General features: G+C 30.5%; 3 protein-coding genes across 3 annotated transcripts; 1 reads left to right on the top strand and 2 right to left on the bottom strand.

The window, feature by feature from the left end:
• Positions 1-6,035: 6,035 nt before the first annotated feature.
• On the bottom strand, positions 6,036-7,767 carry MESR6 (misexpression suppressor of ras 6). Its single transcript, XM_018536825.1, has 3 exons — positions 7,560-7,767; positions 6,569-6,714; positions 6,036-6,189 (listed from the first exon to the last, which is right to left on the bottom strand). Exons 1-3 carry the CDS (start codon positions 7,620-7,622, stop codon positions 6,036-6,038), a joined length of 363 nt encoding a protein of 120 aa, XP_018392327.1. The 5' UTR covers positions 7,623-7,767.
• Positions 7,768-8,688: 921 nt separating this feature from the next.
• Positions 8,689-14,256, bottom strand: LOC108771529 (probable ATP-dependent RNA helicase ddx20). Its single transcript, XM_018536843.1, has 8 exons — positions 14,213-14,256; positions 13,721-13,911; positions 13,466-13,639; positions 13,148-13,349; positions 12,406-12,601; positions 12,229-12,314; positions 11,422-12,158; positions 8,689-11,370 (listed from the first exon to the last, which is right to left on the bottom strand). Exons 2-8 carry the CDS (start codon positions 13,905-13,907, stop codon positions 9,098-9,100), a joined length of 3,855 nt encoding a protein of 1,284 aa, XP_018392345.1. The 5' UTR covers positions 13,908-13,911; positions 14,213-14,256; the 3' UTR covers positions 8,689-9,097.
• Positions 14,257-14,823: 567 nt separating this feature from the next.
• On the top strand, positions 14,824-17,935 carry LOC108771536 (WW domain-binding protein 11). Its single transcript, XM_018536850.1, has 7 exons — positions 14,824-15,043; positions 15,147-15,272; positions 15,353-15,450; positions 15,575-15,746; positions 16,175-16,428; positions 16,737-17,268; positions 17,439-17,935. The coding sequence occupies exons 1-7, from the start codon at positions 14,980-14,982 to the stop codon at positions 17,870-17,872; spliced, it is 1,680 nt and encodes a 559-aa protein (XP_018392352.1). The 5' UTR covers positions 14,824-14,979; the 3' UTR covers positions 17,873-17,935.
• Positions 17,936-18,401: the final 466 nt, after the last annotated feature.

Below are 18,401 nucleotides of genomic sequence, written 5' to 3'. Positions count from 1 at the left end.
TAGTACTACAAACAAGTATCGCATCAAATTAAATAAGAAAATACTAGAAAAATATTCCACTTACATTACTGGTAAACAATAAAAACTAAGATAGATAATGAATTGAAAGACGTTGTTTGCGCCTCTCTGCTGTATTTTACTATCGCTGATATCATTCTTGTAATGTAACAATATTGTTATTCTAATCGCCCCTTCTCTTTTGCAGAAAAGAAGGCGCGATGGCTGACAATTACATTCGCCATCCACTACGATTTTCTCCCACTACTAGCACTTTCTGTCCTCCTACTCTGATGCCAGTTGGGCCACCTCTTTCTGAAAATGATGTACCATCACCAACCATTGGGTGCAACTGAAATCAAGGCTACTGATTGGACGGCCTCTAACGCTCACCTAGGAATGCCGCGACCTCGTATGGAGATGCAGATTAACGTAATCTCCGTGAGCCGTACGTTATCGGACCGCGATCGGCGACGCCTTCGAATTGCTCTATGCGAAGGATTTATGTTAATTCTAAGTAACCTTCGCTGAAATTAACCGTTTTGCGTAACGCTTAAAGATCCTTCCCGGATTGAGAGAGAACCTTCAATGCAATCAATTTTTTGTGCAGATCTTACAATTAAAAGACAACATGATATGTCAATATTAAAATTCTGTCAATATCATAAAATCATGCCGATTTTTATCTGATATGATAATAATAAACAACGTGAAATAATTAAACATATATGATGTGTACTCAAAGTGTTTATACATATTCAATGTTATAAACATTTTAAAAAATGCATTTTAAGACTCTGTTAATAAATGCACTTCTATATTTTTAAAATTTAAGAAAGCGCAATATTTCTGCAAAGGACAAATTATTTTCTACAAGAAAAATATTTAAAATCCAAAAACATTTAAAATATTGTCTATTTATATACTGTAGCAGTTTACTCTCTTCCTTAATATTAATTTAAAATATATTGATATAATCAAAAAATTTCTATCGCAATTACATCAAAATAAACTATGTAAGTAAATTGATATCAGTAGAGTATGTCATATTAATATTTCTATAAGAAAGAATTTTCTAGAAATACTCTTTGTTTACGTATCATGAAATAATGTTATATCATTCCTAAAGTATTATTAGATAGACCTGTTCGACGATGTCGCTTTTATTGCAATCTAGCTGAAATTATTCGAGATATGAGGAAGTATCGGAGTTTGAACCGACGCGACAGGGACGATAGGAATGAACGGTTGATGAGGAGAAAGGTGGAGGGCCGTTAAAGCTACGCGGGAAAAGAAACGGTACGTAAGAGACAACAGCGAAAAAGTCTGGCAAGTGGAATGTCGGTTAATTTGTAGCCAGGTCTAGTCCATGCCATAATCTCTGTATGTATCATATTCTCATACATGCCGAGACACACCGATCAGGGTGTCGCGTGCATATGCACATAGAGCATATATTATTAATTATCATCATATAAGAAACAAATAATCTTTATATATTATATAATATTATGTTGCAACAACAGATTATCGTCAAATGTCGAAAGATAATCAATTAACCGCGAATTCGCGATTAGTTCTCTATACTTGACAAAATTGCAAAACGTAATTCACAAAATATGATGCAATAATATTTTAATAAATAAAAAAAAAGAGAATTATTAATTTGTGTTCTTGACCTGGGAGGTTTATTAAGTTTAATTTGAGAGAATTATTAAACTTTAATTTTGATTTTTTAATGTACAATTTCTTGATATCTATAAATATTTTATAATTTTTGTTGTAAAAGAATATTGTATTCTTGTATTATTTTAAAATAGAAATTTTATTATAAAGATTATAGTACACTAGGTCAATATCATAAATTTGATATTATAAATTATAATAGTATTTTAATGTAAAATATGAAAATTACCTTTTTAAAAAAAAGGAAAAAAAGGCGCCAAGTGTGTTAGCCTCACAAAATAAAATGAAATCTTTTTAAATTGCGCCAATTATGAAACCTATGTGATCAAGTCACCAAGCGAAATATACAACAAGCATTTACCGTAATATTCAGAATACCGGTACATAAGCGGTGTCTTAACTATGGCAGGAATTTATTACTAGACACCGAGAATATGTTACAACGTTTGCGCACTTCGTTATATCAACGCTGTTTTTCCAGAAAACCGCGGAATGTACGAGATCTTCGAGACGTGATGTGAAAATAGAAAATGCTTAAAAACGTTTGTTGCTTGATTACGTGAATAGATACGCAAGAGAAATAATTACATTGCACATTTCATGTTTTACGCTCTAAAAATATTATGTATTTATGCTTTAACACATGATTTTAATCTTAATGAAAGAATAAAAAATATAAACTAAGCGCATGAAACAGTGAGAAACACTGACCAAATGGTAGTTACAATCTTGTAATACTTTATCGTTCAAGTGAAACTATTCTACGTAAGACCGAACGGAAAGCTTCCTTCTTGCTCGACACTCTCGTATAAGTAAGCGATTCAAGTGCCGCTCCGTACAGAGAGCTACGAAACGTGAAACAGAGCACAAAAAGAACAATCCACGAGGTGGATGAGAAGGGCACATAAGGAAGCCGAGTTTACGAGATGATTGTCCTACGGACCCTATTCATTCGACATGAAATCTCCAGGTGGATCTCTATTGTAGATTATTGTGCCATTGTCCATTGTCGCAATCCAACTGATCTTTTTAGATCTTTTTGACATAAGCGGAAAAAGTTCAGTAAAAATAAAGAAAAAGAGAGAGATGGTAGCATTAGATTAAGATGTTCGAAATAATCGGGTATGTTAAGTTAGCACCCCAACTATAGTACTCAGAAGTTCTGATTAGAGTTCCCACTTCCTTTCGACGAGACGAAGAGTTCCCTATAGTTAATAACAAGAGTTCCGCTCAATAAACATTCTTTTTACATTTTTTAAAAATGGGGTGCTAACTTTTTATCGAATTTCGAGATGGAATAGTTCTGAGCGGCTTAATAGCTTCAATTTGCGATTGCCTAGAGTTCCTGATATGTAAAAAAAATTTTCGAACATTAAAAAAAAAATTAAAAATTTTTGAAAAATTAATTTTTAGATACAATAGTTCTGATGATAATTTCTGCTTCTTTTTGACAATACAAAGAGTTCTCTATGATTTTTAATGACATATGCGCTTAATAATCATTTTTTGAAAATTTTTTGAGAGTACCGAGTAGTTCTGAGTTGCGTTTCTTATAGTACTTGACGAGTTCTATCGAAAACTGTAAGGTGGAAAAGCGATTGGACCAACGGTTTCTGAGATATACTCATTTAAAAATTGTATGATCTTACAAATGTAACAAATGTCGCTGTATCTTATAAACCGTTGGTCCAATCGCCTTTTCACCTTACAGTTTTCGATAGAACTGGTCGAGTACTATAAGAAACGCTACTCAGAACTACTCGGTACTCTCAAAAAAATTTTCAAAGATTTCTACTATTTTTTTATAAACTTTATTATTCTTCAAAAATGTTTTTTATTTATCAAGAATTCTAGGTATTCACAAAATACTTCTGTTAAGCTGATTAGAACTATGCGACCTTGAATTTCGTTAAAAAGTTAGCACCCGATTTTTTAAAAATTATTAAAAAATGATTATTAAGCGCATATGCCATTAAAAATCATAGAAAACTCTTCGTATCGTCAAAAAGAAGCAGGAATTATCATCAGAACTATTGTATCTAAAAATTAATTTTTCAAAAATTTTTAATTTTTTTTACATATCAGGAACTCTAGGCAATCGCAAATTGAAGCTATTAAGCCGCTCAGAACTATTCCACCTCGAAATTCGATAAAAAGTTAGCACCCCATTTTTTAAAAATGTAAAAAAAATGTTTATTGAGCGGAACTCTTGTTATTAACTATAGGGAATTCTTCGTCTCGTCAAAAGGAAGTGGGAACACTAATCAGAACTCCTGAGTACTATAGTTGAGGTGCTAACTTAACATACCCGAAATAATCAAGATTATAAAGACGCAAAATGCCTTTCTGCATTAATTCACTAATAATATATCATTTTTAATATCTTATTGTTTAAAATTCAAATTTTTCAATGCGTTTCGTAGTTCAGTATTAAACAAAATTAAACAAATTATTTTAAATATGAATTTAAATGTTAGCTTTATTTTCATGTTTATTTAAATTATTCGAAAAATAGTGACTGTGTTTTTTTTATATATTATATATTGTAACAAAAACTATCATAAATTCGTACCATTCAATTCAACATTTAAGTAAAAAGTTCTTAATCGTGTCTTAATTTCAATTATACTTTCCAATTTAAGAGCAAAGTCGGCAGGGATGTTAAAATTAACAGTAATTAGCAACAATTAACAGTACGTGCATCCCGCGGTAGGCGTTTAAGAGAAGAAAACAGCTTACACGCAACGCGAGCGCGGACAAGGAGGTTTTACATCCTACGGGACAAACATCGATGGAAATATCGAATGATGCGGAACAGGCACCTGCGTGGGTACAGGCAATTACGTATGAATAACTTCGACGAAAAAGTTGCCGATGCGATCGCACACTGACTCCGATCTTATCGACATGGTGACGCGCGCATTGCCGAAGGTCCTAAGCCCAGTATGACGGTGCAATTATCAATAATTGAGAAATTTTTTTCGAGTAAAATTCAATATAATGAACTGGTACGCTCATTAATTTGATATTATAAGCACTGTCTCCGAACATTCCCGTTATTATATTGCGGTAAGACCATTAACCTCTTTTCGCGATACGCAATTTATGTTTTTTCTTCTTTTCTTTTTAGTTGCGATGCTCCGTAAATTTCGAAGACAAATGTAATTTGGGTCATATGCATGGTTTCAAGATAATGCCCAAGTTATTCAAAGGGCATAAATCAACAGATGTGTGCAATCTCACTTTAATTACTCATATTAATTAAGAAAAGATCAATTGATTATATACATAATGTATATACATATATATATGTATATATGAATATGATAATACATATAAAGATTATTAACAGAAACATGTACTTATATGTCATCAGATTAAAGTAATTATGTATGAATATTAAAAGTCTTGTATAATTACTGACGGAAGCCATAATGAAATTTACCATTTTTAATTAAATAAGTGTATTCATATAATTCTTATAACTCTTAAAAATCATTTAAAATTATATGTAGTACATATATATACAAGCAAAAAAAGTTATTCCCAAAGTGTAAGGTCGCAAGTCGATTTTTGGTGGGCCGCGAAAAATTTTTTAATGTTAAATTACGTTTCATTACTAAACGCGTTTTCAAACCTATGCACATGCGACAAGTGCGTGTACATACATATACGAGTATGTATATGAAATTGGCTTTTCAGTGTGATGGTAGGAATTAAAACTAAATTGCAAAATAAGTTACAAATATCAAACTTCACACATATTTATTTAAAAAATAGTTTAATAAAAGTATATTTAATGAATAAAATTTAAAAGAAAAAAGCAATAAAATATAAAGTATAGATAAATGAATAATAATCAGCAAAACAATATCTTAATTTAAACGACCAATAATTAATCGAGCAAAATGAGATATGTTTCAATAATTTATCATTATTCTATAATATACTGAGGAAGACTCCGTGAGTCAAAACGTGTCTCTCTTTAAACGTATTAAATTATTAATTATTGAATTATTAGTTATTATACTTATTGTTATAAGTAATAATCAATCCTCTCTCGCTTTTCCTTATTTACTAAAGCTAGGTCAGTCGCGGAATTTGCTCTATTCTAAAAAGTGAATCACGATTCACAAAAGTTTGGGATTTTAGTTTGCATCATTTTTAATATTATAAAACTTTTAGGAAATTAATATGGAGAGAAATAAATTATGTATATACAAAACAATAAACAATCTCATAAGTTACAGAAATTCACTTGTTAATTAAAAACAATCCGAAATCGAGAGAACTGGGATTACATTTCGAATGAATAATCAAAAATCAGGAAATTATATCAATTACACAATCACCTACCTTATTAAGCCGGTCTCCTTTTGCTTGCCAATGAGGAACGTCAATACACCATCAGTCATCTGATTCGCCCATGGTGGTTTTATCCAAATCAGATTCTTAAAATGACCCGCGTATGCTGCAGGCAGAATCCAATTCTCGATGCTGATCTCGCTGAAAAAGCAAAATGCTAATTATAGATAACTATCCGCTTACAAAATTCGTTAACAGATTGGAAAATTATGTATCTCCATATTTTCTTTTATCTTTCCATTTTTCCCGGTCTACGTTATCAGAAGTGCACATTATACACTTGCACCATAATTAAATAATACTAATCTAATAAATTACTTCTGATATATTCTGCCTAGAAAAACTAATATTTTTTAAAAATTCAAATTCGAATACAAATGTAATCGTTTATCAACTTTTGCCAAAAAGCAAATATAAATGAGAAATGGAGAAAATCATATTCGATGATCCTTCATTGAAATATCATACAAGACCTACAAATGTGATTGTTATATGTATCTAATACGTACGACATACATACCTGAACAATTGATTTTTCTCCCACACTGTATCGGCTGGCATCTCCTTCGGTATCAGCATATCAGGATGTGAATCCAGATGTACGAAGGTGTTATCTTCGAAGGGCAGATGCTTCGATCCCATACACCGATATATAAACGGTAAAGCCTACGAGAAGATGATAAAAACGACGTATTTTATTATCAAATATATTCGTTTAAAAATTGAATCACGCGTCGCGTCGCAAATTCGCGGATTTGATCGACGCGCTAACTGGCGTCGAAATCTCGAACTTAAATCTTGAAATCGACGATTTGAAGTTAGATCAGCTAATCGCAAATTTTCAACTGACCTCCTCACTCTAACTTCAAGACAATCAAAAAGTATATTCGAATTCAATTAATTTCGTTACAAAGTTGTAATATGTATTTAAAATAAGCACTTATTTACATTCAATTTATAATATTTATTTATAAACAAATAAATTTCAGAACCGCCGAGATTTATACATTACATGAATATTACAAAATATTGAATAATTATAAATTATAATCTTAATCAAATTTGGTTGGATAAATTTTAGTGCTCACCGCGGTGCAAATTAAAGCCGTAATGTAATTGATTGAAGTTATCTGAGTGTAATAAAAGTAAAATGCAAATATTTTGAACTATAAAATACATATTTTACCTATAACAACGTAAACGACATATTTTAGAATTTTAGACGTTTATTAGTCAGGTGGGATACTCCGATACATATATAATACATTAGAGAGAGAGAATACATTTATAATCTTTTATTTTAATTTTACATAGTTTGTATATGATTTACATATAGTTTTGATCTTTAAAACAGGAGACTGTATGTATGTAACAATAACAATTGGATTATTATGAGAGCGCACGCGCGCGCACTGCACCACTAATGCCGCGACATCTAGCGACGCAGAGCGTATAGCAAAACACAGCACCGTCCGCGGCGTAACGAACACAAGAACGGCGTTCGAACCCACCTCATCGTGGTCTTCCACCACGTAGACCGGCGTCCTCTTGAAGTATTTACGTATATACGACATATCTCCCAGTGGTCGGATACCCGGATCTAACTACTGACTGTCGACGGAACACGACGATCGCTGGACCGATAAAACGCGCGCGTTAAACGATCGATTTTCCAATTAACGGCACGACAACGATATGTACGCGGACACTGGGAATCGCGGGCACGCGACGCACTGCTTCGCGCGGAAGCACGTGGTCACCGACTGAAATTTGCTCTTAGGCGCGCACCTCAAACACAATCATTTCGCGAATAAAGGGACAGGGGCACCAGACAAGGGTTTACTCCGAATTTCTCACGAGACGAGTTTCGTAAGGTAGTTCCCCTTTTTTCTCTTGCTTCTAGCCCGGACCTCCCCCTCCCCCATCCCCCCTAAAGATGAGGACGCCTTAGAAACCTGATCCTTCTAACATAGCCGGCAGGGGCGACCGAATGTCGTAGAATATTATTCGACAACTTAGTATGAATAAATTTATTTTCAGGCAGCACGAATAGTGCTTTTAACGAGTCACTACCGAATAGATCTCGATAAGTTTTAAACATTATATATTTATATTAATGTTTTTACTCTTATATTCATTTCTACTAAAAAGTAAATATATTAACTTTTAATTTATTTTTTTTATCCAGTAACTATGCGTTTCACGGATATTGTCCAAATCTATTACTAGAATGCTAACATTTCATAAATTTACAGTTCACTTCATCAAGACTACGAGTAATGTCTTTGATGCTGTAACTTATTCTTTACCCTTTTCTAATGCTTAAGACTAGAAAAAGTTAAAAAATTAAACTGAGATTAAAGTTAATTTGATAGAAACAGGCATTAGTCAAATTCACATATTTCTCTCTGTATTCTATTTTATTCATTTTTATTTTCATTAAAAAAATGGAGTGTTAAAATAAATCAATGTTTTTAATTAAAAGTAAAACTCGATATTTGCCATTATAAAATATATTTACAGATAAAAAAATATTTATATATAAGAAAATAATAAATTGTTCTTATTAATCGCTCAACATGTAGATCGTATATGATTTGTTAATTATAAAATAAATGCATGATATTTACATGTGTTTTAATAGACGTTAATTTATATAAAAAAAGAGTGATTGTACATAGTAAAGTATCCTTACTGCTGACAACCGACAATATTCGATCGATGAGACTATACAAGACTCAATCGCAAAAGATCAACCTAATTGCATAACCGCAGGTAGCGTCGAATCGGTAGGAAAAGGTTACCCTCGGCACACAGTTCAAGTCTCGTCGATGCGTATTAAGTATCAGCGATGCGTGACCTTTCGCTATCGATTCACATGTCATTCTTCGCCGCCGCTTGATCATAAATACATCGTGAGAAAGGATTTGACGAAAATGCGCTCGCAGTACAATTTGAATGTCCCTCGAATAATTATTCAGACTTAGTATCTCGCTTATTAATCTAATTATACATGATAAATTAATCACACTTATTGACTATTGTTAGTCTAATTCTCCAACATTTGCGATTTGTAGATCTCCAGATGCAACTGATCAGTTTGCATTCTCAACGACGATAGAAATCGGTCGATATCTGTTTCACATGAATAAATATTGTTTACTAAATCATCACCTGATTTGTGAGTTTTTAAATTTGTATAATTATCATTATCCTGTCTCAAATATCGTGGTAGAGCGTGATTGGAGCGTGACTGAGCATGTGAATATGCATGGGAAGAACGTGTAGATATATGTCCATTCCAGTAATTGTGATACATTTGATTTGACAAGCACGCTTCCTCTTCTGTACCTAAATCGTAGCATAAATTAGTATCTGGAATTCGCGTATGGCAGCTTTGCACTGGATTCAACATAGATTGAAGAACCTTCTTAGCATTTCTATTTGTACGTGAATTTAGTATCCTTGAATTCGCCTTTCTTGTGGAGGCGATCGAATTACTTATATCTGTGCTATTCTTTGTTTCGAATTTATGAGACTTTACATGTTTATTATATTTGCCAAACACACCCACATTATTGTAAACAACGTTATTTGTTTGTATAGGTATATATCCAGTTTGTATATTTTTAACTTTATTATGTTGAACGGTTTCCTCATCAGATTCTTTTTGACTACTACTGTCGGAGAGCAATACGTTCTGTCGATTGTTTAAAGTAACTTTATCAATACTTGGATACATAACATCTTTCTCAAATGAACTAAATAAGATATTTTCGCTTGAAGTACTGTGGTGAATTTCTTCATCTTTTTCATCATTTATTTGCAAAATTTCTACCTTCTTGTATCTTTGATCGGAGAATGCATTAGTGGAAACGTCATATCTTGTATTTTGTTGTGCATTGTGTTTATCTTCATTGACAATGTCATTGGTAACTTGATAGGAACAAACTTTTTGCATTTTCTTTGTCTTCAAATCATTTTCCTTTATTGTATTCATTATTGGAGCATCTATTTCAACAGTCTTATGCAATGTATCATCATCTTGATTTTCCAAAAGTGGCAACTCCTCACACGCTTGTGAATACTCCGTCAATTTATCACTTTTCGAAGAATTTTTAGATAATAAATCTTCCGTTAATTTATCATGTTTTTTATTTCTTTCTACTGTTTCTTTAAGAAGCACTTTCATATCCAAAAATGACAAATTTTGTTCTCTTACTTTTTTAATCAAATCACATGTTTCAGTTTCATTTAAACATGCTGTATAATCTATTATTTCTAATATTTTTTCATTGGGATTTTGATAAGTTCTAAAATATTGTAATGCATTGCGATATTCTTCAATCTCAGAGTTTGATATCATTAAATTTGGCATATCTTCATCAATATTTATAGGATAAGGAAAAAATGCATTAAATTTAGTTCCTAATATATAGAAACGACTCTTAAAATCTTCTATTTCTTCGTACATATCTAACAAATTATTATCTGCATTAGATGCTGAATATATATAAGTATCCTGTACCTCTTTATCATTACGAAGTTGTGGAAAAACACACAAGAAAGCTCGTTTTTGTATATTAAGAAAAGTTTTGAGAGCTGAAAAATGTTCTTTATATATTAATTTAAAAAAAGAATCAGTCATGCCTTTATATGTATTATCTAATAAATTAATTTCAAATTCAAGTAACTCTTTCCACTTGGAAGCTATGTTCAACAAAGATTCTTCATCATTACAAACGTTATTGTCGTTATTGACAACTTTTGTAGCATATATTAATAAATAATTATTTACTATTGATCGTATGTAATCATTTTCATTATTATCCAATTCGTTTATAGGTAAACTATGCACAAAATCTGGATTTTTTATAGAAAAAGTACTCTGAGAAATTTGTGTAGACATTTTTTCATTTTTATCCTCTTTATTGTAATTAGACACTGATGCATTTTCTTCTTTTTTATTTTCTTCCTTATTTTCTTCTTTGTTAATTAAAGAATCCTTCATATACTGAATAATATTTTCAATGTCTGTATCAAATAATTTGCGATTATTCGTATCTGATAGAGCTACTTCAAATACGACATCTTTATTTAATTCTTCCAAAGCAGAAGAAGCATCAGAATTAGATGTTATTGTAAATTGATATATATTTTTTGATTTAGATGAGTTTAGAATTGGTACATTGTTTTCTTCAGAATTTTCAACTACAGATTCTACAGTTGATTCTTCTTTACATTCTTTAGAAGTATTAACTGCAGAATTAGCTTTGTTTTGAACGTAATGTTGAAATAATGAACTAACTTTTATTCCTTCATCTAAATTAGATTTTGATTTTATATAAGTATTATTTCCAGAAACAGTTTTACATTTCTTTTTTGACAATTTATGTTTTCCATGTTTTTTAATATTTTCAACATTATTATTGGTCGATAACATATTGGTCGTCGTGTGTTTTGGTGAAACACTTTTACATTTGTCATATTCTGCTGACCAAATGTTACTGTTTGCTGTGCCATTGTTACATTCTTCATGTTTCATAGTAGAAATATTTGCAACATTATTTTCTGATACATCATCGACTATTGAAGAAAATACATGTTCTGTAGGTATTGTTATAGGAATACCATTTTCAGATTCAAGAACAGTTTTATCAATGGTTGGCAATTTTGTGAGACTTCTCTCAGATCCCAAATAAATTTTTTCAAATACTGAAGTATCATCAGCCCAAACATCTTTCGTATAATCAAAATTAAGCTTGAACAAGTAAAAATCCACTCCACTAATCGAAATTAATAATTGTTTGAACAATGGAAGCTCACTTTCGGTAACAATTGTAATAGAAATTCCATAAGATCCATAACGGCCAGCTCTACCAATTCTATGTAAATATGTCGCCGGATCCGTAGGTATATCCAAATTTATAACCATGTTAACATTTTCTATATCTATACCCCTTGCAGTTAGATCCGTGGTCAACATAATTCTACATTCTAAATTTCTTAAATTTTCAATTGCTTCCAATCTTTTAGTCATGTCTTGATTTCCAGCAATATATGAAGATGAAAAACCTAATGAATTAATTTTATTGCTTATTGACTGAGCCCTGTAATAACAGAAAAAAAATAGAATAATTAAATTAATTAAATATTAAACATTAAAAAATAATTACATACCGTGATTGATAATTTGAAAAAACTAGAGTTTGCTTAAATGGAATCTTGGTGAAAATTTTTACCAACTCATCAATTTTTGTTTGTACCTAAAAATATGAACAGATGGATTATATAGAATATTTGTTAATAAAATAAAATTTTATTAGTTTTGTGATTAAAGAAAATAAGAAAAAAAACCTGTTTCATTGCATTAGGATGAGTCGGAACCACAGCCACAAATTGTTTGATTCCAATCAAAACTGGTCCATCAATATTTGGTGATGTTAACACTGGAGAAGACATATAAGTTTGTAGAAATGTTTCTAAATCTCCAGGATAAGTAGCACTTGAAGCTATAATTTGCTTCTTAGATGGTAGTTTAGAAAACATATAACTATAAAAAAAACATTAATATAATTTTATTAATTTACAAGACAAGTTTGTATAATAACAAATTTAATTGGATACAATAATATATATCAAATAGCACACATTAAAGTCTATTAAACACTAATCTATCTAAAAATCTAAAAAATTTAAACATTTTTGAATAATGGATTAACATATTGATAAAATAATATAAATAATAGACTAATTATAAATAGAATTATAAGACTCATAAGATTTATAACTTTATGTAATATCTTTATAGAGATAATTTCTTGTTAGCCATAAGATTTACAAAAAAAGCATATTTACAAATAATTGTATATCTTATGGTATATATGCATAAAAATTCAGTTATATGTTCTTCCAAGTTTTACAAGAACAGCTAGAATCTAATGAGTGTGCTTCGAATTTAAAATTATGTTAATCAAGTTTAATCAGCTTATATATGTTATGCATATATTTCTGTATACAGCAGTCTTTAATATGTATTAATATATTATATGTACATGCATACATAAATTTAATATTTAATTTTAAATTCTATACTAACTTGATATCCTTTTGAAAATTAATTTCCATTAATTTGTCTGCCTCATCAAGAACAAATAATGTGATTTTTGAAACTTGAAGAAATCCTTTCTCAATTAAATGTTTTATTCTGCCAGGTGCACCAACAGCTATGTGACATTTCTTCAGCTTTCTTTTATCTTCTTCTATCGACATTCCTCCCACAAAATATTCAACTCTTAATCCTAAAATGACAAAAATAATTGACAAAAAGATAGATACAATTTGTTTTAGGAAAAGTGTGTACATATGTGTATATATATATATACATATAACAATTATATTCAAAATTATTACATACCTTCTATTTTTGAACCTATTGTTTTAATGACATGGGTTATCTGAATTGCAATTTCCCTTGTAGGTGCTACAATTAGAACTTGTGGTGATTCTACCAAAATATCTAAAGTTTCAAGAGCTATTACACTAAATACTATGGTTTTTCCAGTTCCTGATTTTGCACGTACTATCAAATCTGAAAATTATCAGCATTTTTAAGACAGATAATATCATAATTACTCTTTAATATTATATAGATAACTATAAATTATATTACCAAATCCATAACGACCTAACGGAATGGCTTTCAACTGGATAGGAGATGGTTTTTGAAATCCTGCAGACATTAACCCATCCAGAATATCTCGTGGAAGTCTCATTTGAAGAAATGTAACATCTTCTTCTATTTTTATATCACTTGTCCTCTGTTTCTTATTTATATCGTGTGCAATATATTGAGCCATTTTTCTAATAATATTTATATATATATAAATACATGCAAATGTAAAAAAAATACCAATTAAAATAAGTAAAAGCATAACAAAAAAAGAGCATTCCCATTTTATATGACATTATTTATATTAATTTCAAAAAAATTCTATCAAGGAATAAATATTTTTCCTTGTTTATTCAAATTCCTTCGCAAAATATATTAAACGTGTTAAAAACGATATAATATAACCAACAATATTTATTATAATTTTTAACATAACATTAATATTCAATACGTAAATATAATAATGCAATTTATACGTATAGTTCTACAAACTTTTATGCCGGTTTATTTCACGTGTTCGGTGTTCTCCCACAATCTGACTGCTGACAAAAAAGATGCATTCACAAGGTGCATTCACAAAAAACGATGATGCGATGATCACCTTCTGGAAAAGATCTAAAAGCATACACCAATTAAAAACCTTTTACTTGATAATTTGGATCTGCTATGTTTGGAAACGCAATTGTAATTACAGTTTCTATTACTATCAATCGTTACATCTATGTGTTTATACTCCAAATAACTTGAACGTAAATTCGGAACAATATTGTCATAATAAGAACGTTCAAAACTGATACTTGAAAACCAAAATTCAAACACTATCAGTATTCTGCATCAATTCATCAATATTAACCACACACGATTAGTAATATTGTCAGTATTTGTTCTTCTTTTTAATTTAAAATAGCCCAGGTTCCGGAGGTCAATATTTGTTAATATTGACAATATTATATTGACTAATTGATCACGTAAGGTCGCCTTTATAGGTTATTTTTGTAATGTATGTTTTTGATAAAGCGACTCGTAGTCGATAGCGGTGAATTTTATAACTACCTGCAATTTTCTGTAGGATAAAACAGGTTAAGGCTACTTCATCAATCATGTACTAGTTTTCCAGTCAAATCGTGTCTTCGGTCTTTGGAGTATTGGGCGCCCTGTTTTCCTTGAGTCAACGTAAATAAAGTTGAAATTTGCGAAAGTTTATTGAGCGCATTATTATTCCGATTGTTACGAAAAATATATAAAAAAGTCTGTGAAAAATGGGACGCCGTTCGATCAACACCACAAAAAGTGGGAAATACATGAATCCCACTGATCAAGCACGTTAGTAATTGAGAACATAACCAAATCGAGAAACATTTTCAAAAAAATAATCTTTAATTAAATGACTGTTGATATTTAATTATTTTTTTCTTTTTATTTATAGGAAAAGAAGCGCGTAAGAAGGAATTAAAAAAGAATAAAAAACAACGACAATTAGTTAGAGCGGCTGTTTTAAAAGGCAAAGATCCAGCGCAGATTATCGAAGAAATGGAGAAGATTGATCAGATGGGTTAGACATTATAATTTTAATTTTTAGAACATATTATATGTAGGGGATATATCTTTATATATATATTTCTTAATTTTTAGAGTATAATGTAATGCAACCACCTCCCTTGAATGAGAAAGTATTGAAAGATAAACGAAAGAAACTTAAGGAAACTTTAGACCGTGTCTTAAAAATGTATGTAAGTATATAAATAATATAATAATAAATTTTCTTCAATACAAAGTATTGGTAAGCTTATCATGACATTAAAAATTGGATTTTACTGTAAGATAATCAGTATATTGTTTCTTTATTTTTTTTAGGCAAAAGATGATCAAGAAAAATGGGCTGAATTGAAAGAACAATTAATACAGTATGAACGTAGAAGAATAGACTTAGTTTCCTATTTTGAAGCTGTACGACATGCACAACAAGTGCAAGTTGATGAAATTCCATTGCCATCAGCTGCCACTGACATATCTAGAATGTATCCAGGTAAGTATATTTAAATATTAATTGAAAAATTCTGATGAATTATGCAACTAAAAATATAAATTTTTATTTAGTATATAATATCCAGCAAAGTGAGTTTGATAAAAATGTTATCACTTTTTTTAAATAGTTACAGATAGTGCAAACATTTATTATCAAATTTATGAAATAAGTAGGGAGATATATTTTGATGACCTTAAATAACTTTAAAATGTTCTTGGTTTTTCATTAATAAGAAAATTTTGTTTGTAGGAAATAGTATTTTTTGTTTATCTCTAATCATTTTCAAATATAAACTTTTTATCAGACGCACTCTGTGTATATTTATAGTATTATGAATATATAGGTATATATTCTATCTTTTATGTGATACATAATTTTATAATGTATTTTTACTTAGTATAAATAATATAAATCTCTTTTCACAACAGGTTCTTTAACATCACAGATTCCATTACCAGATATGCCACAGCCACCTGCACACATGTATCCACCTCATCCTCATTATATATCACAACACCATACTATAATAAATATCCCTGTACCACCTAGTATTTTGAAAAAGACCAGTGCATATGCAGCTTCTCCAGCTGTGCCTACATTGGCACCCAATAAAGAACCGCCTGGTGTACCACCTTTTCCACCTCCGGAATTATCAAGCGATGATGAAGATACAGTTGAAAATGTATGTAAATTGACAATTTTTTGTTTTGCTATAACAGAAAAATTTTGTACAATAAGTGATTAAAAAGTCTTATCAGTCTAAGCTGAATCTTAATATTTAAGTAATACTTTGGTTGTGAATTTATATACATATCCAGTTCTATAATAGCACAGCAAATCATATTCAATTTTTAAACAATCTTAAATCAAACTAGGGTAGTAATATCACAAATTAAATTACCAATCAATAACAATAGTAATGTTAAATAAGCATCTTAAAAAACTATAGTTCATTGCGATAAATAATTTCAATATTTATAAAATCAACAGGTAAAAGATCCACCAATAAAATCAAGAACAATACGATTTGCCGATGACAAGGAGGACAACAAACAAGAGTCAGAAAATAAGGAGAAAGATGCAGAAAAGGAGAAAGAGAAAGACAGGGACATGGCGAAAGTCAAACCGACCACATTACAGCAAAAAATGTTGGCAATGGCGGGACAAGATATCGATCAGTTTATGCGAGAAATGGAAGTTGTCCATAAGAAAAGAGAGACCGAGCGTGCTCAAGATCTAAACGCGCGATTGTCGCTGCTCGAGACAGAAAACGAACCCAATGCTAAATCTAGCAATAATAAATCTAATAAAGGAGAGTCCGAAGAAATAGAACCGTCTGGGGCATCGGAGCATCTCTCCGGGCAACACACATCTCATTCTCACGCTCAGCATACACAACATGGCACAATGCCACCAATGGGCATGCCACCTCCGTCTCTACTTTACAGGCCACCTCCACCACCGTTGCATCTTAGAATGCCACCACCGCCGCCACCTCGTATCGGCCTCCGATTACCACCTGGTAATATACTAAAACGTTTTCTTTGCATTATACTTAAATTTTTTTATTTTGAAGTCTGCAATAACTTTCAATACAAATTTGACTTAATTTAAACTGTAGTTACAATGTATTTGTACATATATAAAAAGAATACGAATCGGATAATATAAGGATACGAATAATCATTTTAGGTCCACCACCTGGAATGCCGAGAATATTGAGACCTGGACCTCCAAGTATACCTAGAATGCCACCACCGCAAATGCAAATGTCGAATATGTCAAATATAACAAATCCTCAGATGCAAACGCAATCTGGAACTATCGCACAGCCCAAAACACCCAATGTTCTTTCTGCTGCACCACAATTAATCAATAGAAAGGATAAAGATGGAAAAAGTACCACTACTATAGAGGCGAAACCACAAATTAGGAATCTGGCTGCTGACGTTACTAGATTTTTACCGACATCTTTGCGCGTGAAGAGAGATGATAAGAAGAAATCCAGCAATATTTCTAGGATTACAGATAGGATACCAGAAATCCAACCACTTAGAACAATGCAACCTAAGACAAAGGATGATGCATATATGCAATTTATGCAAGAAATGGAAGGATTACTCTGAATTTAAAAAAATGTATGCTTTATTTAATTGGAATCAATATATAAATTTTGTACAATATATAATGTATGTACATGATATTTTTCTGTTATTTAGTATCATTTAAATAATGTCAATATTTTTTTTAATTATGTAATGAAAATAAGACGCGCGCCGCGTGCGCAAACACACACACATACAATTCTAATTAAAGAACTTGGAGAATCAATGTATTAATAAACTATAAGAATTATTTATAAAAGATTAATATTAATACATTAATATTAACTTGTATTACATTGACATTAATTAATGTTTTATATTTTATTTGACTTTTTAAAATTTGTTTTTAAAATGCACACACAAAAATCTTTTCTTTATAATTTAGCTTATAAATAAATGTATAACTATAGTAATTTTTTTTTATATAAGGCTTTTTACCTCAAATTTTTTTCAGTGTTGAAGAAAAGAAGTGAAAGAACAAAAATTTTTAACATGTCTTTTTTGCTGTTTATATAATGTGATAGAAAACTTAAATTATAATAAATCAAAT

The sequence above is a fragment of the Cyphomyrmex costatus genome, unplaced genomic scaffold (genome assembly GCF_001594065.2).
Source record: "Cyphomyrmex costatus isolate MS0001 unplaced genomic scaffold, Ccosl1.0 scaffold16, whole genome shotgun sequence".
Classification (NCBI taxonomy): Eukaryota; Metazoa; Arthropoda; class Insecta; order Hymenoptera; family Formicidae; genus Cyphomyrmex; species Cyphomyrmex costatus.
This window is presented reverse-complemented; position numbering and strand designations above follow the sequence as displayed.